Source organism: Mercenaria mercenaria, chromosome 3, assembly GCF_021730395.1.
Source record: "Mercenaria mercenaria strain notata chromosome 3, MADL_Memer_1, whole genome shotgun sequence".
Taxonomy (NCBI): domain Eukaryota; kingdom Metazoa; phylum Mollusca; class Bivalvia; order Venerida; family Veneridae; genus Mercenaria; species Mercenaria mercenaria.
In genome coordinates, this window is record NC_069363.1 from 72,383,136 (window position 1) to 72,408,187 (window position 25,052).

The 25,052-nt window shown below is 34.1% G+C and overlaps 1 protein-coding gene across 6 annotated transcripts in view; it reads right to left on the reverse strand.

Moving 5' to 3' along the window:
* The window catches only part of LOC123524427 (tetraspanin-18-like), a 96,712-nt gene that overhangs the window by 20,261 nt on the left and 51,399 nt on the right, over positions 1-25,052 (reverse strand). Inside the window, exons 1-2 of one of the 6 annotated variants that reach the window (XM_053538870.1) lie at positions 7,375-7,688; positions 5,309-5,703 (exon numbers count right to left, since the gene is read on the reverse strand). The exons of 1 other annotated variant lie outside the window; for it this stretch is intronic. In XM_053538870.1, the coding sequence (XP_053394845.1) occupies positions 5,309-5,428 (120 nt within the window). In that variant the 5' untranslated portion in view covers positions 5,429-5,703; positions 7,375-7,688. Of the gene's footprint in view, positions 1-1,027; positions 1,286-5,308; positions 5,704-7,113; positions 7,256-7,370; positions 7,689-25,052 lie in introns of those variants that run through there. 4 more of the 6 variants (XM_053538868.1, XM_053538869.1, XM_053538871.1 and 1 more) reach the window with 4 other exon arrangements.

Sequence of the window (25,052 nt, forward strand, 5' to 3'; positions counted from 1 at the left end):
CCAGATTAAACAGTCATTTATCAATGTTGAAACTGTCACATCCGTGGTATGTTCTCTGTATACATACAACAATCTATATTTCAAGTGCTTAGATTTATGTTAAAGCACACGTAGGACAAATACTTAAGCATGTTTCATTTTGCAGATAAAATAACATGACGATTTATGGATACACGTAGCGAATGTAACTGTCGAATACGTAAACAAACATTACATATGATGAAAGATAACTATACTTATCAAAAAGCTAACCCGCCATTAATATCTTAAGAAAATACTAAAAGCTCTTTTTTGGAATTAAGCATACATTTAGACCAACCTGTTGTTAATAACATATCAAAATTTCAAAAATATCAAATCGCCCAAGGATATAATTTTATTCATTTTACAACCACATCCCATTTTTTCTACACATAAAATGTTGTGTTTTTATAAAACGGATGAACATCAGTTGTAAGAGTACACGGATGTGTAGATTTTATTGTTGTTTTTTAAAACTGAAAATGGTTAAATAGCGTACAAATCTGTTATGAGCATTTTCATTAGGGCACGACAACGACGTCGTTTAGCTCAAGTTTTCTTTTCCTTCCCTCATAATGTTTTATTCCTAGCTTGTAAATTCTATGCATTTTAGTATATTTCTGTGACTTTTCAAAAATGAGATGAAGTCGTAAAATGAAAAAAATCTCTGTTCTAAGCGTATGCTAAATTTCAAGAAAGTGCGTTCAGTAATTTTTACGATATTGGAAAGTAAGCGGTTTTGTTCAGTATAAATATTGTACGACGGCACTACTGTCACGTTTAGCCTACTCGGCATATCGGGTGGGATGACGTACCCACTTGGGAATTTACTGCATGATTAAGCTTTATATAAATTCATTAAAACATTGCCAATACTACAACAATCTGATATAGTAATTGATATTAGTAATGTGTCATTTTATTGATATCAAAATACGGATCATACAGACCAATAATATATAATAACAAATAAAACCCCCAATGTTTTAGTCAATTAGATACTTGCCTCCGTGTAATCCGAGTAAGACATTTTTACAACGTTGCTCCCGTTTATAAATTCCACTCTTTTGTTTTTTAACTTACAAAATTTAAATGCCTTCAAATTTATAGAATACTTTGTTTAAAATCATCTCAATTTGCATTACTCTGATTAACGCAAAAATCAATTGTTCCGCAAACTTTATTTTATGACTCTACATGACAAGATTATCCACGGCTACCAAATCTACGCAATGAATGTATGTCCTTGCCTTAAATAAAATATTTCACCAGCGGCCGGTGACAACTACAGCATTCATTTGCATTCTTAATACTACAGAAGAAATAATTTACATATTCATTAATTATAAAAACAGTTGTCTTCCTCAATTTTGTAATTGTCATATGAATAAAAGCACACGGTCTATTCTTAAATGTTAAGCTTAAAAGAAATATCACAACTTTATTGTCCCGTATATGACATGCACAAAGACACCAGTCAATCTGTCTCGGTACAAAGCAAATTTCCAAATTATTGAAGGTACTGAAAAACAGTGTCTCTAACCTTGCTACATGTACATATAAACTAAGCCGACAAAGATGTCCCGAAGGTTAAAATAAAGCCAGCTCATTCCACTTAATGTTTACAAAAATTGTTATTTAAAAAGAAACATTATAAAAGGCTATTGAACTGAGGTACTACAAGCGTTATGTCATTCAACCGCCCTTAACAACTCGGTATTTTCAAAAAAAGTGTGATGAGATAAGAAAATATTCTGTACTTCATAAAGAAAATGATTTTATTCTTTTGAAGTTCATGTTCTCACTAAAAGTTCATTCCCAAAGGTAAAACACAAATTTACTCAGTCGAGTAAAGTATCGTTATAAAGTCGCCTAACTCTATTCATTTTCTGTTTGTATACATTTTGGTGGAATTATTATTTTATTACACCCTCAATGTTTAATTATCGCGTGATGCAAATATTTCTCCGTCTTTCTTAAAATTAAACTTCATCGTTTTTTTTCTCTAACAAGGTCCCAAGGGGCTTTGAATCTTTATTACGAGCGTTCGCTTAGAACCGAACAGCGTTAACAGAATTTCTAAGTACCATTTTTCACACCTTGCTTCAATTCCTTTTAGAATGGCTTTGGTGCCAAAACACGCAATGGCTTAAACATTTTCTGGAAGTGAATATTACCTAATCAAAAACACTTCCAAATTAATTTTCGTTTTCTTGTTTGACAAGCGTATTAAAATTTGTTTTAGAGCCTACCAGTTACTTACTACATATAATATCGCCATCTGTCTAGCTTGAAATTACTGTTACATTAAGGCAAACATTTCTGGCAGGTATTTCCGAGACTACTTCAAGCATGGTGAAGTTACTGTCTGACCTACATTACGCACGACCCCTGTCCCCCGAGTGTGTGATTGATCTTTGAGACATGGGTCTGGTTTTGTGCTCGTAGTTCATACCGTCTCATCGACACATACATTTCTGACAGTTAAAAATATGCTCAATACATGTCAAACTTTCAGTACGAACTAGAGCGGACGGACACACACTGATGCACCAACATAAATATGCCAAACAGCTATTTGGCGACTGTCAGGGTCATGGCAAGCGGGCTTAACCAAAAATGGCGAATTTTCTTTAAATATATCTTGTAAACATGCTTTCAAGTTAAAATTTATCTGAAACATTAAGAGGTCACTCACAGTTTAAATCAGTGAGTAGAAAACTATAGGGCAATGAGTATTTGATAACATAGTATGTGTGAGAACAGCTTCATGTACAAATACCCGCTATTAAACTGAAAAACAATTACTTTTATAAATAAATGTAAGAAAAGAGAGTTTCAACTTCAACTCGTTAATTGCCTTTGAATAATTACCAAAATCCAAGTTTATGAAAAATACAGTCAAAAATATACAATTTTGAAATGAACATAGAAATGTTTCATTGCAGAGGATATGGACTCGAATATGGATTTCTCTTGTTTCGTAACTACTGTTGTTGTTTTTTCGACAGGAAGAAATAATTTGATTATGTTCGGAGAATGGATACTGATGCTGAAGTTTTCCGTCATCTCAATCAAATCAGTTTGTTAATAAATTCAGCAGTATATGATTAGAAATGGAGTCTTTTGAACTCTTTGTTATTTATGACCATTGTTGTAGAAATTAACCTAATAAAGATACGCAAATGCTAGAACAATCCAATACTTCAATTACACTGATACGTTACATCAGATATGGATTCCGCTCACCAGTAGAAACACCGAATAGTCAAATTAAGTGCTTGAGCATCATCTCGTTTTTCGTAATTACGACACAGTTTTTGTCAAGATATTCAATATATGACAACCGATGGGTCCTAAGCAATAGTAGCTGAATGTCCTTCGCGACCTGATCATGGTATTTGAAAGATTCGTGTACAATTATTTTCAAACAACTTCAGGAAAGCAAATCTCTCAATGTTTCAAACAACTAATGGTGTTAGAACGACATACACTTTATTTTGATGACTCAATATAAATTTGCCCTTTCTCATTGATGTTCAAACATATATTTAAGACTCACACGACCTATGATAGTTAACTGGGTATATATGGATCGGACACTAGTCTCATCAGCCGGAGCGACCCTCACCAACTTTGCATGCAAGCCCAAGCAATAATCATTATTCACTCGTCCATTTCTGCCGACATCTCCCTTACTTTCGTCGCCGAATGGCGTATCTTCATACCTTCTCTCTGCAGATATATTCCTCACATTTACATACACTATACTGTAAATGAGATACAACTAAACCAAGATTTCACTTATACCTCGGGCTAGTCATTTACTTTTAAAACGAAGATTATTTCCGATACTATTCAATTCACAACTACAATAGTCTTGTTTTCGTTGAAAAGTCACCTAATACTTCGTACGAGTAATAAACTGTTATAACTTGGGAAAATCTCGTAAAGATAGGAAGAAAGAATTGTTTAGATTTCTGTTATTTATATTTTATGGTGTCATCAATAGTGACGACATAATGTTCCATCAATACTTCAAAGATTTATTAAAAACAAGCTTGAAATGAAGTGTACAGTGAGCTTGTTATGACTTTTGGTCATTTTGAACAGGACAGAACATTTTAATTACAGCCAGCATATATAACATTCCCACCTGGTTGTACGATACAAATTATAGCGGAATTCGCAGCATCTGGAAGCTGACTTCTTAGAAAAAATCAAATATATAACTACAGATAACAATGAACATATTGGTTTACGTGAAGAACACCAGATGTAGATACACCTAAACAGTCAGCATGTGTACTTCTTATTTGTTTATCTATAATTGTCATTAATTGATCCCTCCGCTCGTTTTCTATTAATATATCGGCACGTGGCAGATAGCAAAATGTAACAGAAATGCTGTATCGAACTATGATCCAAGTATTTTCAAAACAGAGTCTTACAGAAGAAGGTGAAACTGATAACATCTAAATAAATGTCATAATACTTAACTGTTAACAGATATGTGACAGCTAGAAAAAAAGTATCGATTTTTAAAAAATTGCTTTTAATAGATTTCTATTTCATAAGTGTTTGCAAATATAAGTGTTCAAGATCTTGAACTATAGCGTTAATGTTTGATATGATTATTTGTACAATTACGGTAGGAATTAAGCTATAGACATAAACTTACATTTTTTAAGCTGAAAACAATAGTCGATTACGAAGCCGGTGTATGTTTTCAAGAAGACAATAATACTAAATGCAGTATCTATAGTGTGATATTTCGTTAAAAGTTAAGGCGGAAGTATACTTGCATTTTGGAGATTCAAAATAGATGCATCAATATATGTAGTATGGTAATGATATCGTGATAATACTTACATGTATGAATTATACATATTTATGATCAACTCAGTGTTTGCCCGAGGCAAACATTTCACACACGATAAAGGTTTGACAAACTGACCCAGGATGTACAGATATATATGCGTGAACATGTGTTGTTAATGAATCAAATTTATATACACAAGTGTATTTAAATAAGTACACCTTTTTACAGAAACAGAGATAAGCTTTGCCTTTACAGAAAGGGAACTTGCTTCGTAAGAGTTTGTTTACGAGTGCTCGAGACAATACCTCTAGTAAAGTTCCGAAACATTTTACCTTACTGGACAAGAGTAGCAAGATGTTGGTACATTACATTTCAGTCGTTTCGTCGCACAGTCTGGCAAGATTTGCTTTAAACATGCAACTCTTATGTCAAAACTTCTAACAAAATGTCAACTGCCATGCTTACCGTTGTCAGAGAACTATCCCGACTATATTTCCGGCCTCGTTTTGGCTTTGGTGGGGGTTTCGGTGCCTTCCGTTTTTCCCTTTTATTTTCGAATTCTTTGTCTTCCATTAGTCCGGCCATACTATGTTTCAACAGGTTTTTAAATAAATCAATGCATATTTATCCACATACACGTTATTAGGAAATCAATCATCAAATCACAAGTACTGTCTTGAAATCGAAATTCAAACTAAATCCCCTTATCTGTGGTAAACTTTCCTCAGATAACTGATAACATTCTCCTTTTTTTTCAATCAATTGTGTCTTAACTTTTAATCAAGCTCGTTCCTTATGTTCATCAGAAATAACACGGCAGCAATTTCCGATCTGTTACACTTCCAGAAAAATTGTTCCAACTGAAATGAACACAGAAAAAACGAAATAAACATAACTTCTTTTCCATTTTAAGACAAATGTCATAACTCACTGTGTGGAAACCAATTATGTTGCCCAGAATCACCAACACTTTGCCCTGTAAAAAATTTGACACAAGAATTGTAATAACTTTGACACTAACCTCAAATGAATTTTTTGCACATTTTGCTAGAAACCCATGGCACAGAAAGAACTATGTACAGACCAAAACAAAGGGTAAAGCAAATGAATACATTTTTGCTCATTTATGTCTGACAATTAAAAATTATTACTATCAGTATATTTTACAGTGCAGGTCTAAAACATTTCGAAAATCCGTATGTATATAGCACACAGTAAGTACCGTCTTAAGATATTACGCCACTGAGACATTACACAAAACATTTGTGTTGGGTCTAACATCACGCCGACACAATTATAGGCCTTATGCCAACTTTCGAGCTTTTCAAAAAGAGCAAGACGCAAGATTCCCCACCCACATTATTACAGGTACGGGAGAGCATCTGGGTAGAACCATCCAGACGGACGTCTTGCTCACATGAAATAATTCTTCGCCCTATGTGAGGTTTCAAGCCCGCAGCAATGAGGGGCTCGAGTGTCTTGAAGTCAACGACCGTGACCATTCTGCAACCGAGGGTCCTTAACATTTCTGTACATATTTTTCTTTCTATGATAAGCAAATAGCTCATTGTGAACCTGCATTTTTGTTCTGAATAGTTAACATAAATTCTTTGGAAATCCAGGATAACCTCTCTCTTATTGCCGAGTTGCGCAACCAAAATATATTGGAAATAAATTAATTCTAAAACTAGAAGCACTTTTAAAACTTGCCTTTTGTTTCATTTTGTTGAAAACTATACTGAAACGAAAAGAAATACTATGCGTTTCTTTGAGGTACCTCATATTAAAGGGAGATAATTACAGAATTTTAGAAAACAAGGCATACATTTCAAATATGGATCTTATGTGATGGATTGCGTCGTTTTTCATTACTAAAGCGAATCTCTATCATAATTTTTCAAAAAGTGAAACATGTCTTTAAAAGCTGTCTAAATAAGATTGGCCATCTGTAGAACATTGATACCGCACAACAGTATATCTCAAGCAAGTATTGACATTAAAAACTTCAAATTACCTATGAATAAAAGTACTTACGTTTAGAACGAAATAAAGTTATATGTGAGCGAAAACAATTTACAATAAAATAGTGTAGTAAAACTGCCAGCAGAGAAATATGATTATTGCATTTAATGAATATAATTGGTAAGGAATGGTATATAATCAAATATCAAAGAGTATCCTCATTCAGTAATCTTGTACTTGAAGAATTATTCATTTAATCACTAAGCAAAATTTTTTTTTACAAAAATATCGAAGAAAGAAAACATTACCTCGCGAGAAAAAGCTGTTTGTGACAAATAACGAAAAGCTACTTATGATGTAAAACGATATGTTGAAATACTCTAATCCGGATTTAGAAATACTGCATGCTCTATTTCACGCACATTTACACTGGTTTTATAGTACACTGCTTATTATATTACTCTGACTGACATTATGATGCATCCCTAAACAGACTATACCTTCATTAACTTAAATCAATATATCAGTATTCACCATGCAGTAATAATCAATCCATACCACATACCTACACTAAATTCATACTGTTCAAACAGATAACATCCACTGTGACAAAAATTTCTTTTTCTACACAACTCCCGCTAACTTATCAAATAAAATCCACTAGACTAGTGAATTCAGTTCAGTCACTTTGTCGCTATTGTCAGTACAATTATATAATTATCTATCCCGAAAAAGATCATATGAAAACACACCACACTACTACTTTTTACTAGTCAGTTATCAATCAATAGATTTAGAATTTGAAATTAGTGAAGCGAAGTTTGACATTACTAACAAGAACAACACAGATAAAAAGTCAAGCCTCGTTTCAGATCGAATCGCATATACTGTACAGGTAAGGACGCGAAATACCTTTATAAAGAAAGTACGTCCATAAATAGATCTAATATAAATATGATTTTACAACTAAGTCCACACGTCACGGATAATGAAAGTTTACAAAGCGATATAGCAAAAGTATTAACGTATTAAATGTGTTATAAATGCAATTCAGTCTTAATAAACGTACCTCTGTCCATTTATATCAATGAGATCTACACAATTTAAAAATGTTAAAGATATCATTCAGAAATTGTTTAATGAAAAGAATTACTGACGGGCAAACGATTGTGCGGCGATACGTAGAGTTAGAACTGAACGATAGTTTGCATTGTTCCTTCAAGTCTTTAGCCGAGGGACGAAGCTGCACGATTGTCAAAAAGCAAGTAATAACTGGTATTTGCCGAGAAAACATTAACACAAGACATGTGCACGTTACATGAAATGAGATTTTAAGACGTCTTTGACAGCGACAACTGCATTAATAGTCCATGGTTTATGTTGAGAAGTAAAAGATTTGCTTCTAATTCTTCTGTTGAGGCTGTGAAATTACTATAAAAGACAAAATCAATAACAACCTGTGGAGTCAGAAAAAAGAAGAGAAATTGTCATTAAGGTTTCATTAACATCAAGTGACAACACAATCACAGCTTCTGTAAATTAGGAACTTGAATTCATGCGGGATACAATCACTTGGATCGTTTGCAACATTTATGTACTTGTTTGGAAAAGTTATGAATAATTGAGGGAAACTTCGGATGAATAAAACAAATACCAAATCTTATATTTCTAAATCGTATAACAATATTTTGTTCGATGCAGTAGACACAAGCCTCCAAGAGTTTCGTCCCTTCCAACTTCATGGAAAAAATCTGTTTCTTGACATTTGATGAAATTTAATTCTCTAAAATCTTCAAAGAATTTATCTTCTTTTTTTGTTATATTAAAAAGTATATAAACCAAGGTAATTTTTAAATCTCTAACAGACTATAGTCGTTTTATTACAAGGAAATAAATGTCACAAAAGGGACTACAAGGTCTTATCCATCCGAAAGAATTGGTCAGGTCTAACAACTAGGACCTCATTTACCCAAAATGTTTAATTGCCTTACAAAATTCTCTTCTTTTTTCTCAATCCGTGACACGGTTCCCTCAAGCAGGGAAATGAGTAGGAAAATAGTAAAACTTTTGAGGATAGGGGGTACCTCTAGCTGCAAACCTTGTTTAAAACTGATGGGTAAAATTCTTTTCAGAGAACTAGATCCTTTGGTAGTAAAAATGCTCTATAAATTTTTTAGGCATTTAAAACAACTCTCCCCCACCTCCAAAAAAAGTTTAATGTTATGTTTATATATTTTCTAGATATTATACAACAGATACACACCTTTGAACTTAAAAAAGCGTTAAACGCTGCATTGAAGATTATCAGTTATACCCAGTACTGGTGCAATATGTCACATACGTGACGCTCTTTTTTGCAGGAAAAAAAACCCATAACTTTCTTAGCTAAAGTCTGTCAAGTGTCTGTTTGAACATTGACGTAAAAGAATATATTTAAAATACAGTTATCTAATACTCCTTTAGTTTATACATAATTTTTTTTTGGTCGATTGTGAAGGAAGTTCTACAACTTATATTAATCATTCTCGACACCTCATTCCTGATTGAATCCATCGCCACGAGGGTATTGAGAGAAGAGGCCAGTTTCCCTTTTAATGCTGAGAGCCAAGCAAGGGAGCTACTGGTACCATTTTTCACGTCTTTGGTATGACGCGGCCGGGGATCGAACCCACGGCCTCCCACACTCGAAGCGGACGCTCTACCACTAGGCTATCGAGGCGGTTAAATCTCCTTTATATTATGCTATAACGGCTATACCTTTTTAAATTTATGCAATTTATAATTTTTATTAAAAAAAACACAATTTTACCAAGAGAAGACATACAGTTTCAGCGGTGAGAGGATTTTGATAAAGATTTGGCGACGGAGACTATCTGAAAGTTTGTCATGACCGGAGGACTTAAAACTGTCCAATGCGCATCTTTCACTAAAATCTTCATTTTTAGATACTACATATACTAAATATACTAAATTTAATTGTCAAATGAAAATTTAACTCGACTTAATATGTGAACTATATGTGTTTGCAGAGCTACATCCACAATTAAATGTCATGCACGATAGTTATTTGTTTAAACATACAAATAAAAAAAAAAAAAGAGGACTTCTAGTTTTATTAGTTGTAGTACCCATCTACAACATACATGTTCAATGATATTTATTTTATTGTAACCAGTGTTTGATTTGGTTCTATTATAGAAATAAATAATTCTGTAACATTCAAATCAAGAAGGCCAATGTGTACTAATTGGTCAAGTTTATTCCATTGGTCAGACTAATTTCAAATTATTTTGGGGAATGATATGATAGCGCTTCTATATTTCTCTATTGTATATACCACAGGCTACCGGGACTGGGTACTGAGTCTCTGGAATCTCCTATAGTTAATGTTTAAGATAGTCCATTGTCCGTTTACATTTATGATCAGGAACACAAACTATTAATGCGAAATCCATTGGAAACAGACTCTAGTCACATTTGTTCACAAAAAAAGTTAGAAACTTTCTGTATTTTTCTACATAGAATAGTTCATTTGCAACAGGTCACATATTATCTGGATGTGACGTCATGGGATAAGAAAGGGTTCTTAAGCCTGGTTAAGCGGCGCTATCTAGATGGTTCGGCAAATCAGGAAGATGATGCTAGAGAATCTACGGCAATTTTTTTGCCTCATGTTATGAAATCAATGTCTCAGGCAAGAATTGCAGCCTCGGCTAAAATGTCGCAGATTCGCTCGCATAGAAGATACTCTCTCATCCGTCAACGACAGCACCATTCAGCAAAAACGTAAAACAAGTGCATTTTCAACCTTGTAAGTGGATCCGGATCTGCCCGAACTTGACCCTGTCGACTGTGAGTACAGCTTTATTGTTTTCGAATCAAAGTATAAGAAAACATTGTATAGATAACAGTGCAATCTTAGAGATTTTAATTTGAACACCTCTTGCTCCTGTGTCTAGCTAAACTTTTATTAGGCGTGTACTGTTTTAACTGAACACACAGTATTTTGATTGCTTAACTATTGATAAATTACCTTCCTTCATACTTTTTTTTTCAGTTTCTCTGACTGTATTTGTCATCGAGCAGCGATCTCGTGTAACACAAAACAGCTTACTGAGTATTTACATTTTCAATAGTGACCTTTCTGAAACTGGTAAAACAAGATATGAAATAAGTACAGTATTATCTTATGATTCACGGAGTGTTTAGAACACAGAATGATGTTAATTGTACTGACATTCCATTGCCTGATATTCCCCGATTATCCGCTGGAGACATTTCAAAAGGTAAATTATTAACTTCATCAGTCAGTACAGTTGACATGTGACAGACTTTAATGACCAACTAAATCTGTAATATCCCTCAGTATTTCCCCGGCTTTTACTCTCTCCCGTTAAAGCTGCAATGAGTGGCACTAAGTATATAAATGCCTGACTAGTTCTCGATATTATCGACAAAACATCCGTCAAAAATTGGGACCTATGACAGAACCAGTCGCTCACTGTCAAATATTAGCCTAACTGAAAATTGACCTTTGTCTATATACTTTTTTTCTATTTGATGTCCGTACATTCTTTTATGAACTAAATAATCATGATGTTTGTTAGAATAGTCTTAAGTGAGAATTATACAGTACATATGTATTTGTTTCTGGTCCTAATAGGCCACTTTGTCTTATTTGTTTAGTCTAATACAGGTTATTTTGCAGGTAAAAGAATCGAAAATTTCTATTCAAACGAAAAAAGGCATTCGAACCGAGAACTTATATATTGTGCTATATTATGTAGGTTAGTGTATTCAGCATCTATATTGGTATGTCTAAATATAACAAGTACGTCTTTCAAAAACAATAAAATGTTCCGTTAGAATGCATTTTTTATATAATTTTACCGAAAGATCTGTGTACGGCCTATTATCTAGTGTACACTGTGAGGTAGAGAAGGGCTCCTGGTGACAATCTGTTCAACTACAGCCGTTTTCATGTAAGAATTGTTCGTTAGAAAGGAACCACTGCGGATAACTTTAATCTCAAATATAGCATTCTTGGAGTAGATCCGAAAGGTATAGCCAAAATGAAAGTATGTATCCCGTAATTGGTATCTCGTGACCACGGCTTTCTTGCATTATGCATAAAATGCCGTTTTCTCAATTTTTACATTATGGTCTTCAAAACAACTTATTTTCCAACTATACTGAACCGACCATCTTTTTAAAAGATATTTCTTATTTTCTTATAATATTATTTGTGTCTCGGGAAGTATTTTTTTTTTGCTACGTACACTTCCGTACTGTAGCCATCCTGATGGACATAGCGGAATGCGATAACGTATGCACTATTATCCTCTAAGGCATAACTTTCTAGACAATATACTGGAAATAACTGGAATCCTAATTAACAAATTATGGGTCATATTATACATATTATATGAACATAGTTATCTTGATAAAGCTCGTGCAGAGCGCTAAATTGTTTCTTATTGATTCACCCATCTACATGTGTCAAAATTAATCCATCTCTATCCCTGTGATAGAGAATAGAATTACGGCTTCGGTGCGCTGTGTAACCATGTCTGAAAAAAGTCATATTCCATCACTATATATCACTGTATCATGTTTAAGATAGAAAAGAGACATAGGTAAAAATATACTTAAAAGAAAGGAACTGAAGGAAATCAAAAAAGAGACAAGCAGAATTTGATGCTACACATCAAAGTCGCCGAAAACACTTGGTAATTCAGAATTAAAGGATTTTTGTCTTTTCTTCAAAATCCTCTAGAAATTATTTAAGGTTGAAGAATCTTTAGTTTTCTTGCTTGATTAAAACTATTGATAAGGACCGAAATCTAATGGATTATCTGTCATGATGAGAAATATGAGTACTACGGTGTGTACCACGAAAAATAATCAAATACAGCTTACAGTTAATATTAATGGAATTAATTAGTATCATGCCACCTACTACTGACCCCGTTCTGAAAATTCTACTTTTCATTCACCAAATCCGAAACTTTTTTTTCTCTTTTTTTTTTCGTGAATATGCATTGATCCAGAAGTTATCCAGGGGGTAGTAGAAACCTCTTGAGGTTTAAATATAACTTGAATCACCTTTGAATTCTGTACTTGTGATGTATGATATGAATGGCTGTGTGTTGTTGCAGACAATACTTTAAGCTTTGACTTTGTTGTGGTCTTTAAATACAGGACTTAGAGCAAACCAAGGACTTGATACTTTTAACTGGAAAATTAGCGTCTAACGTCATAGCACCGTCCAAAACAGACCAAACGTCATAGCACCGTCCATAACAGACCAAACGTCATAGCACCGTCCGCAACCTATCAAACGTTATAGCACCGTCCATAACAGATTAAAAATCATAGAACCGTCCATAACAGATCAAACATTATAGCATGGTCCGCAACCTATCAAATGTCATAGCACCGTCCGCAACAGATTAAACGTCATAGCACCGTCCATAACAGATCAAACATCATAGCACCGTCCATAACAGATCAAACATCATAGCACCGTCCGCAACCTATCAAACGTCAAAGCACCATCCGAAACAGATCAAACGTCATAGCACCGTCCGCCACAGATAAAACGTCATAGCACCGTCCATAACAGATCAAACGTCATAGCACCGTCCATAACAGATCAAACATCATAGCACCGTCCATAACAGATCAAACATCATAGCACCGTCTGCAACCTATTAAAAGTCATAGCATCGTCCGCAACAGATCAAACATCATAGTACCGTCTATAACAAATCAACAGATCATAGCACAGTCCGCAACCTATCAAACGTCATAGCACTGTCCGCAACCTATCAAACATCATAGCACCGTCCGCAACCCACCAAATGTCATAGCACCGTCCATAACAGATCAAACGTCATAGCACAGTCCGCAACCTATCAAACGTCACAGCACCGTCCGCAACAGATAAAACGTCTATAACAGATCAAACGTTATAGGACCGTCCATAACAGATCAGACGTCATAGCACCGTACGCAACCTATCAAACATCATAGCACCGTCGGCAACAGATAAAACGTCATAGCACCGTCCATAACAGATAAAACGTCAAAGCATCGTCCATAACAGATCAAACGTCATTGAGCTGACCACACAGAACATACGTCATGGCACCGTCCATAACAGATCAAACATCATAGCGCCGTCCATAACAGATCATACGTCATAGCGCTGACCACACAGATCAAACGTCATAGTGCTGTTCACACGTTAGAACATCGCTAACAACAGATAAATTATAGATAAAAAAAGCCCAGATAAAACGTCGTATCATCGCCTATAACATACCAAACGTCATAGCGCTGACCACAGCAGATACGTTATAGACTCGACCACAACAGATCAAACGTCTTAACATATTTTCTAAGTGTAAAGAATTTTCTAAATTCAATATATTTCATGTTACTAATGGTACATTTAAGAAATTTCTCAAAATTTTAGACAAATCTATTGTAAATAACACCAGAGGCAAGAAGGGTCAGTCAAATAACCCTAGGTCATGTCTTTAAATGCACAATAACATTGATGCTGCTTATATGAAAGAAAACTTTATTCCTGTTAGTGCAGTACGTAAGTACCCCACAAGATTTAGTATTTAGTATGGACTGTTCTTATTCAGATAGTAAACGTTTTGTCATTCAAAAAAGTGACAGGTTTGCATATAATGGTTGTAACCTGTGGAACAGCTTGCCACAAAATGTTTCATGACATGATTTTACCATAGTAAGTTCAATATTTTACATTCATGAATTTAACTTTAAATATTGCATAAAGTACAGTACTGCCCAGGTACTAGTAACCTTATTTTAGATATTTTTAGATAATTTAGCAATATTTGTTATATATATGAAATAATAGATTAGATATTATGTAATACTTAATTGTTATCCGTCTATTGTAATAATGTTAGTCTTTCATAGCTTTATATCTATGAATTGTGATTACCTTAAGTAGTCTTTCTTTGTCTGTGATAGATCTATGTCTTCCCTAATTGTGGTATACAAAGACCACAATGGAAGTAAAAGAGAACTTCTATCTCTATCTTTCTTTTTTGTGTCATCCTTTGTGTTATAATGTATATTACATGGCTTTATTTAACATGCATAATTGTTCCTTGTTGTTGTCTGTGTGTGTGTGTGTTGTTAAATATATTGCCATGAATATGATTTTACACAGGAATCTGTCTGTCTGACTGTCTGTGTCTGTCTGTCTGTCTGTCTGTCTGTCTATCTGTCTATCTATCTATAATAAAGTTGTGATAAGATATATTACCAAGCTATTGAAGGAGGTGATAGAAGTTTTATCATACATACTGCCCTGTGTAAGTGATACTTTGTTTCTGAAAATACTTTTTATCATTAGGGTTATCTTTCACTGGTCTCCATGTAGTTCTGGTTTTGAAAATTATACATTTTTGTTTACCAAATAGATAAAATGTCTTGCTAGAACATTGAAATCTATTGATGTTTTGAATTTCTGTGCTGCTAACTTCTAGCAGACAATTTTGCAAATAATTTATATGATGGTGACAATCCTTCACTGTGACGTACTATTTCAAGATACCATTAAGCTGTTTAAAGCTCATTTTACAACAATGTTTAATCCTTTCTGAGAAATGTTCAGTCATAAATCATACAGTTTGATAGTCTCAATTCAGCGGGGATTTGTAAATTGGATAGTGTAATTCAATGTTTAATCGACATTTGAAGTCGACTCATTGAAATAACATGTTTAATGTAAGACTCAATATTTCTACTAAGCTAATTAATTTTTGGGATTTCCCACAGACGATGTATGTATCAGAGGGAGAATCTCCATCTTCTTAACTGCGGTCATGCCCGATGTTAAAATGTGATTAAAAAAAAATGAATGCATGCTTCTTGTAATTAAGACAACAATGTCCCCGTTAATCCAAGTTTAGATAACTTCTCTTTATATTATGTTACTACATTACAAAAATAAACACTTAAAAAGAGAACTGTATTTACTCTTTATCTTTAATAGCAATTTACCTGTCAAATCAAGATATACAGGCCCTGTCATTAACTGTATTTGGAAAAGTATGTTTATATAATAACAATAGTGCCAGAATGTCACAATGTACGCCCGTCACAGCAAATTTCTTTACTCTAGCTGCTGTATTGCAAATGAATTTTAATTTTGTGGTTGTTTAGTAATCATTGTAAGTCTTTGTTTTTTTCTAAGTCCACAAAAAAACTCCTTACCAGGTAGAGAGACCTTAAAATACACCTAAAATTTGAAAGTAACATTTGTGTTGTACCACAGAAATTCTCAAGGTCAATTATAAAAACGTTACTATATAAGTTATTTATAGTAACAACTAAGGGAAGTTAATCTTAAAAAAAAAAAAAAAAATCCAAAAAAAAAGTGTAAGTCCACACAAAAATCTTTACCAGGTAGAGATTGGTCAAAATACACTTCAAAATTGGATGTAGCATGCATGTTGTACTACAGAAAAGTAGTGATGATGAACAATTGTGCCAACTTTCATCAAAATCCCTCCATGCATGAAGAAGATATGCTCCGGACAAAGTCATTCTTGAATTTGACCTTTGACCTCTAAGTGGGACCTTGACCTTAGACCTAGGGACCTGGTTCTTGCGCATGACACTCCGTCTCATGATGGTGAACATCTGTGCTAAGTTTCATCAAAATCCCTCCATGCATGTAGAAGATATGCTCCGGACAAAGTCTGTGGTCGCCGCCCGCCCGCTCGCCCATCCGCCCATCCGCCCGCCAGGGGCGTTCCCATAATACGTCCCGTTTTTCAAACGGGCGTATAAAAAGAGAGTGTTTACGTACTTCAGTCAAGCAGTTTTAGTTTTACTTCAAGTTGGCTTCCTATTCCTACTTCAATCCGTCAAGCAATCCTACATTTACTACACAACAGTTTTATAACTTTTCAAAAATAGACTTATTATTATTATTATTATTATTATTATTATTATTTATTTCATTTTTTTTAATATGAAGAAAGTAATACTCCACGACTACATTAGTGTCAAGTGCAGTCAGGTAAATTAATAAATAATGATGTGCAATATTACTGGAGAAAGTTAAGAGTGTTTCATCGATAGAAAAAAAGCGTAATTGCTCTACACACAAAAGATATCAGCATTCAAATGCCTTGATGTTAAATGGCTGTAATATAAAATATCACTTTCATGAAAGCCTGAAGACACAACGGTATTTCATTGCGCATTTTCATACGATATCATCCAGTCAAAACACACCTTTCGAAGATAGTTTCCAGGTCTAAAATTAATTAGCCATTTAAAAAAAAAACAAAAAAAAAAAACAAACAACAACAACGTTTTTAATGGCCGTCGAGAGCTTGTCAACTTCCGGGCAAAAGCGACCTTTATACGGGATTAAGGTCACACACGCCTAAATATATTCCCTGTATATTCTATACAAAACTAACTTTTTTAAAGTAATGCAAAACATAGCTTAACCCATTTCAGAGAACAAATTCTTGTCTCATTTAAGAGAATTGTGAAATAAAACAGACATAAAACGAATAGAAAAGTAGGGCTCATTTTCATCTAAGAGACATTTCTCTTGTCACATTTGCTTACTACAGAATCGCATAAAAATCACACTACTATGACATATGGTTATTTAAAACTGACTTTCACTTCGCCTAATACAACATCTTCCCTAATATCTTCTCTAAATACATTTGTATGTCAGAAATACATTTACAATGAAATTTAAATAAAGACCAACTTTACTTGAGACATAACGAACAATTAAGTGTTCAAAAACCTGTCCGCCATTACGAGACCAAATGGCTCCCACGCTGGTTCATTTAGGCTATTCAAGCGTTAAAACTTATGTATAAATAATAAGATACAGTACGGATATATTCCAAAAGTTACTGTGTATTTTTATTGACTGTAGACCTACGAAAAGACATCAGATAACTGAATTAAGAAGTACTCGATCAGCAAAGGAGTAGAAATCATGCAATAAAATAAAACAAGTTTGAAAGCTCTAATGAACAAAATTTCATTAAGAAAATTTAATTTTATTCTCGAGGTTGATACACTTGATGCCACCTAGAACTTAATACTGTTGAAAAATGACGTTAAAGACATCCACCTTTCTTTATCTTACTATCACGGTATAGGACTTGAATATTAAATGGGCAGCCAGACCGGAACTTGAACCCGGGGCCTCGGAATACCGTTCTGATGCTGAGCTACCCGGTCACCTACATATTTTCTCCCCGTTTTTAATATTCAAGTCCTATACCGTGACATACTCCCCTGCGAATATCTAATGGGACAGAGAACAAGGTAAACATGATCTCAGGGTATATTCAGTCACGGTCCCCCGGCGCCAAATGTCACAGGGTGAGAAAAATGTGCAGCCAGACCGGGACTCGAACCCAGGGCCTCGGAATACCATTCCGATGCTCTACCGACTGAACTACGGACCGCCTACACATCCTCTCCTCTTTTTATTTAATTACACATGACATTACACTGATGATTTCTCTAGATTCTATAGCTGAATGTCGTTAAGTCAAGGCGAGGGACAAGTCGTAGAGTCCGTGCGTCCATCTGTTTGTAAAGATCATATATTATATATGTACTGTCACTGAACATTTAATCAGTTTTGATAGTCATGTATTTCAATGGTACGAAACTTGCTCTTCGTTGAAATGTTGTATATCTAAACAAATATAATTTATTTGTATGTAAAGGGTGGGAAGAAAGTTTGTTCGATAAGCTAACAGCTATATGTTATTGTTCTTTAATGAAAATACAATAATGTCCATACTAATCACCGAAAGACAACCTATGATATTGTTTTGGGTATCAGTGTTGTTCAACACATCATCATAAAGTTGGTTTAGTTCTTCATTTATTTGTTCATCATTTTCAATTTCAATATTTATATCATAATGTGTGTCATCAATATTGTCATCACAAATCAAGTTTTTAAAATAGTTATATAAATCATTTAAATTAGCTCTAACATAAGTTTTCATTTTGCCGTTTAGTTCAGAACTGTCCAGTATTGTTTTTAGGATCAGCTCTTTTTACTTTTCTCAGTTTATCAAAATTCTTATTATTAAAATGCATAAAATTCTGTTTAAGTGGGGTTTTATACATCTTACTTTCATTTCTCATACTAGTTCTGTTTTCATCAATTTTTCTTAATTTGTACAAAAATTTAGCCCTATGAAAATTACGTCTAGACACCTTACATTCATAGTTAAACCAACTGGGCTTACTGTTTGCTTTAACAATGTTCCTTACACTACATGTAGTCCCAAAACTTTTCCCTGCAGCTTCTACATATAAATCACTTACATTTGAGACAGCAATAATTTTTTTTTATTTATTTACGTGTTATAATCGATGCTTGTTTATTTTTCAAAGTTTACCTGTTCTGAAAATTTATTGTATCACAAGAAATTGTTTTTCCCCAATCTGGGACTAGAGAGTTTCTGTCTCACGCGCCTTATGGCAACATATCAGCTTTTGTACATGACTGAAAAATAAGCATATCTTACTTTTTCATATTTTTGCTAGTCTTGTTTACTTTTCCAATAGGAAAGAACTTTCTGTTCACCCTTTTTTACCTCTAATGAAAACTGATGGGGTTAAAAACTAAGTGAAAAGTGAGGGATTAACTTGCGTAATAATGACGATAAGAAAATCAGTCGTCTGAATTCTGTCGGTAAAGAAAGCAGTCCATATCACATGTATAAATAATGAAACCATTTTCTTGAACACCAATCTCATGTTCCAGGTGTCACTTTAATCAATGATGATCAAACACCTTAATACATTGCAGATTTATGAAAGTAAATGCCAATTTTGATTTTGTCACATTACAAATTAATGGAGGGGTAAAAGTCTGTCTGAAATTGAAATAAATGGTTTAACTGAAATTAACAGGAAAATGGCCATAATGCAATTTAAGAAATTTGCACAGAGAAACATGTTATTCCAGCCCCAATAAAGCGATATTTATAACGACAAAAGAATGGGCAACTCTATGTTTGGAATCTAAGAACATACTTTAATTATAAAGAATTAGGTTTTACCTGTTTCTCAAACTGCTAAAAGTTTTATTCCAAGCGCAAAAAGAAACCAAGATGTTTACAGGATGACGGCGAACAAAAACTGGGTCAGACCCTATCAACAGAATAACAGAGAACAAAGACTTGGTCAGACCCTGTTTACAGGATGACAGCAAATGTTGACTAGGTAATAAATGTTATTAAACAAGTGTCCAAACCCCATCTAGCAAATACCATCTCTTGTGAATTTAAAGACTTCTGACGTTTGTGACGGAGTCTATCGTAGAACAGGGAAGTTCGTTTGTCTTGATAACACATTCTTTATTACAGTTTTAGACGTTCAAAGAGGACAAACTTTACTGGTTATAATTGTATTACATTATAGTTTTATGGCCAACTGGTACCAATAAATGGTGTTAATATAAATAATTATGATTAAATCTCAAAAGAATGTCGTTACGTAGTAACTGGTAGGCGATGCTAAACTTCAAGTGTGCAGCATGTTACAGCGCCTCCTACTGCTGAATGAGTAAACCTAAACGTAGTGCTTTGTTTCCAGTCGTTCTACCAGTAGTAAGCATATTGTTGTAACTGTCCAGTTTTCATTATTCATTTGTGACGACTGCTGGTAGATGAAGTTGAGCATTAACAAATCTTCATGAATTCTAGATGAAAATTGTTAAAATAAGTAAACATTGTGAAAGTCATTGAAGTAATGTGCTTAGATCACTGGTGTCTAAGACACAGTTTTAGATAGCAAGTTTTGCGTCATGCACTTACAAGTATCGATTCTCGACAATATGTCTATATCATCCACTTGAGAATAAACTTTAAGTCGTTGGGTAGACAATTATCCGCCATTCCTAGCCGACACCAACTTGATTTACTTTTACAAACTTACATAACAATGTCGCAAAGAAATGCGAATGAAAACGTTACGTTTTTCTCTTAAGTAAGATAGTAGAAGACAGACAGTATCAAGTACAGCAGCGGTTACTGTAGAAGTGGTAATAGTGGAAGTAGTTAAAGAAGCAGTCAGTGTAGTAACAGCGACAGTTACAATGATTATGATGACAACAACCAATAATGATGATGATAATGATACGTCCGACAACATTTTGTTCCGTTAGTTTTCGAGAGCGCAGATTATGCTTTTTCCAGTTCGCTAGTTAAAACTCACCATGTCAGTCTCGAAGTAAGAAGACTGATATAATAATGCCTTTTATGGAGCAGGTTTGATTTTATTTCTTATTTAATTCTTTCACATGTATTTTAACGGAGGAAAATAAGTACTGTGAAAAATGAATGCAACTGAGGAATGAGAGAAACTGTTAATTTAAATCTTAAAACTGTGGGTGTACGCGGGAAATAAATGGAAATATATAGCTGCAAGTTCTGGTTTCTTTCACTGAAATGCCAGTCACAATTACGGGATGTAATTTCCCGCGTACAATTAGTGTTGATAAATTGTCCGAGTCATTTCTTTCCGAGATAATTTGATGTTTTGAGAAAGACAATTGAGAGGTCAATTATAGAGAAATGCCTGCTTTAGCGGCAGGCTATGAAAATAGTGAAGCGATCTGTGTCTTATAACTGTCAACAGCGGGATCCACTGACAACCAGAAATATTAGACTTCGCAAAACAATCACTGATTCATTAACAAACTGTCAAGAAAATATTGTTTTTAGCTCAACGAATTTGTCTCAAGGAGCAAGGTTAGAAAATGTCTTTCAATTTATTATAGTAAAAAACGCAATAGTACTAAACAAACACATATACATGTAAAATTCATTACACATTAAACAATGTTTTTGAATTAAGTCCATCAGGATTGAGTGTTTTTAACTTATGAATCCAGAATGTTTCCTTGCATAACCGGTTAATTTGATTATTTACCACATCAATAGGCATAAATGTGAAGTCATCAATACTATGGTCATCTTGATTAAAATCAAAACGTCACAAAACGAAGCCCTGACGCCTTCAGATAAAAATAAAACAAGTGTTATTCCATTCAACGTAGAATATAATCCATCATTACCAAATATAGGTGGAACAATTCACAAGTATTGGGATCTTCTGAACATTGCAAAGAATACAAATGTTAAATTTGTTCATGACGAATACAAACCTATAGTGGCGTACAGACGTACAAGAAATTTAAGCGACTACTTAGTAAGTTCGGACTTCAAATTGAACACTGAAACATACATCACGCAGAAATGTAACAGGAAACGATGTTCCCACTGTCTAAGAATCAACTCTGGATCCTCATTTAGTAGTGCAGTTACAGGAGAAACATTTTCTTTACGATATGATACAAACTGTCAATCTAAAGATGTTGTATACTTTATAACGTGTAAAAGATGCAATATGCAATATGTTGGGCAGACTATGCAACAGGTTTCACGGCGTATGAATAGCCATAAATTTGACATATCTAATTTTACAGATCCTGCATATTCCACGTTGGTTGCTGGTCATTTTAATCAAGATGACCATAGTATTGATGACTTCACATTTATGCCTATTGATGTGGTAAATAATCAAATTAACCGGTTATGCAAGGAAACATTCTGGATTCATAAGTTAAAAACACTCAATCCTGATGGACTTAATTCAAAAACATTGTTTAATGTGTAATGAATTTTACATGTATATGTGTTTGTTTAGTACTATTGCGTTTTTTCCTATTTATGGTTTTTTATATATACTGCTATAGGAAATCCTGTATTCTTATATCCGTAATGTAATAAACTTGCTATCTGTTATTCACATTAATTTATGTAATACTTTAAAAAAACAGTATACGTTTTTCCGCCATTCAACGTAACGTTTACTTCATGACGTCACGTCCGTTGTTTTATTATGTATTTATCCTGATGAAGGCGTAAGCGCCGAAACGTTGATAAAAGATAAATATTCACGTGTTGTTGTTGAATTTTACCATTATAGTTTATTATAGTATAATTTCATAACTATGGTGAGAGTAAATAGGTAAGTACTGGCATAATTCCCCTTCAAATCTGCAGTAACTGTAATAGTTATTAAAGCTGAACAAACTATACAGGTTTGCTTATCTAATTATGCAACAAGAAAACCGTCATACTTTATTAACTTAGCCTCGCATGCGTACGAAACCTTTAAATAAATACAAAAGCCTTGACTAGGCAATGGGTTATCCACGAAAATCAATTTCAAATTAATGCCACGCCTACTTTGGTTGCTGCAAAACATATTGCTGAAATCAGTGCATATGAACACTACTGACATGAAGATGAACATCTCAGGACCCCAGTTTCTACAAAATCGAATTCTATTCATTTCTTAGTTTTGGTTTCAATCTGGTGTGATACTGCTGACTCTGTACATTAGAATTGCTTTGCTGCTGCGAAATTACAGCTTCTGCCTGTAACCTCTTAATTTTTTATGATTCCTTTGCTATACTAAATTAAATGCAGACAGTCACTGATGATCCTTTGCCATACTAAATTAAATGCAGATAGTCACTGATGATCCTTTGCCATACTAAATTAAATGGACACAGTCACTGATGATCTTTTGCCATACTAAATTAAATGCACACAGTCACTGATGTTCCTTTGCCATACTAAATTAAATGCAGACAGTCACTGATGATCCTTTGCCATACTAAATTGAATGCAGACAGTCACTGCTGAATCCTTTGCCATAAAAAATTGAATGCAGACAGTCACTGATGAATCCTTTGCCATAAAAAATTGAATGCAGACAGTCACTGATGAACCTTTGCCATACTAAATTAATTGCAGACATTCATTGCTGACCCTTTGCCATACTAAATTAAATGCAGACAGCCACTGATGATCCTTTGCCATACTAAATTGAATGCAGACAGTCACTGATGATCCTTTGCCATACTAAATTGAATGCAGTCAGCCACTGCCATACTAAATACACGTACAATGCAGACAGCCACTGATGGTCCTTTGCCATAATAAATACACGTACAATGCAGACAGCCACTGGTGGTCCTTTGCCATAATAAATACACATACAATGCAGACAGCCACTGATGATCCTTTGCCATACTAAATAAACCGTCTCTGAGGATCCTTTGCCTACTAAATTAACATACAATGCAGACGGTCTCAGATAATCCTTTGCCATACTAAAAAAATGTGTCCGATTATCCTTTGCCGTATTAAATGCATATATTATGCAGTCACTGATTATTATTGTCATGTGATCAATCTTACAATGCAGCCACTCACTAATAATCCTTTCTCATATTAAACTATGTATCACTAATGATTGTTTACCTTACTTAATAAAATATATGTGTAAGCTTATAATGCATCCAGCCATTGACGATTTCTTTGTCTTAGTAAACTATTTCTTTGTCTTAGTAAACTATGTGTGAGATAAAATATTGAGACAATGTGACTTGTGCATGATGGATGATAAATTATTCTTGTTCAATATGCAAAGTACCCATTGACCAAACTGCGCGTTTTAGATGAGACTTGGTTTGTACATTTTCCTGTTCATGACCATAGTTCTTGTAGTATACCTAGGAGTTGGGTATAGCATGTAAAGTGGCATTTTTGTCTGGTCTGGTGCCAGTGATTATAATTACATGGACGCTGAATATGTTCGAGACTTCTGAGTATTATTGACGCTTGGTGTCCGCAATGAAACAAAAACAAAAAAAAAGTCATAATGTCAAAGGTATCCGGTGCTCAACAAAACTTAGGTAATCTCTATATTTCGGGACGTCTGGCCAATTATTCTCTGAAACTATTCACACCAATAAAGGCATGTCTAGAAAAACTAAAATTAGAATTTTAAATACCTGAACGGTAAACCACTATATTTTGGTAATTTGGTCCTATTTTCTGGTTTTATTTGGTGTTGTATTTGCATCAATTACAGTGTTTGATATAGCAATTCAGAAGAAATAGAATACATTACTCGGAACGCATCTACTCTGTATTTAGAAACATGAATATACCTCATTGTGTATAATTATGTTAGTCTGTTACTACTGTAGTACCTACTTCTTTTTTAGTCCGGCAGCAATACAGATAAATTCAGTGCCTGTACCTATATAGAGATGTTCAATGTTTGAACCCATACAGAGAGGCTAATTGTTTTTACCAATATA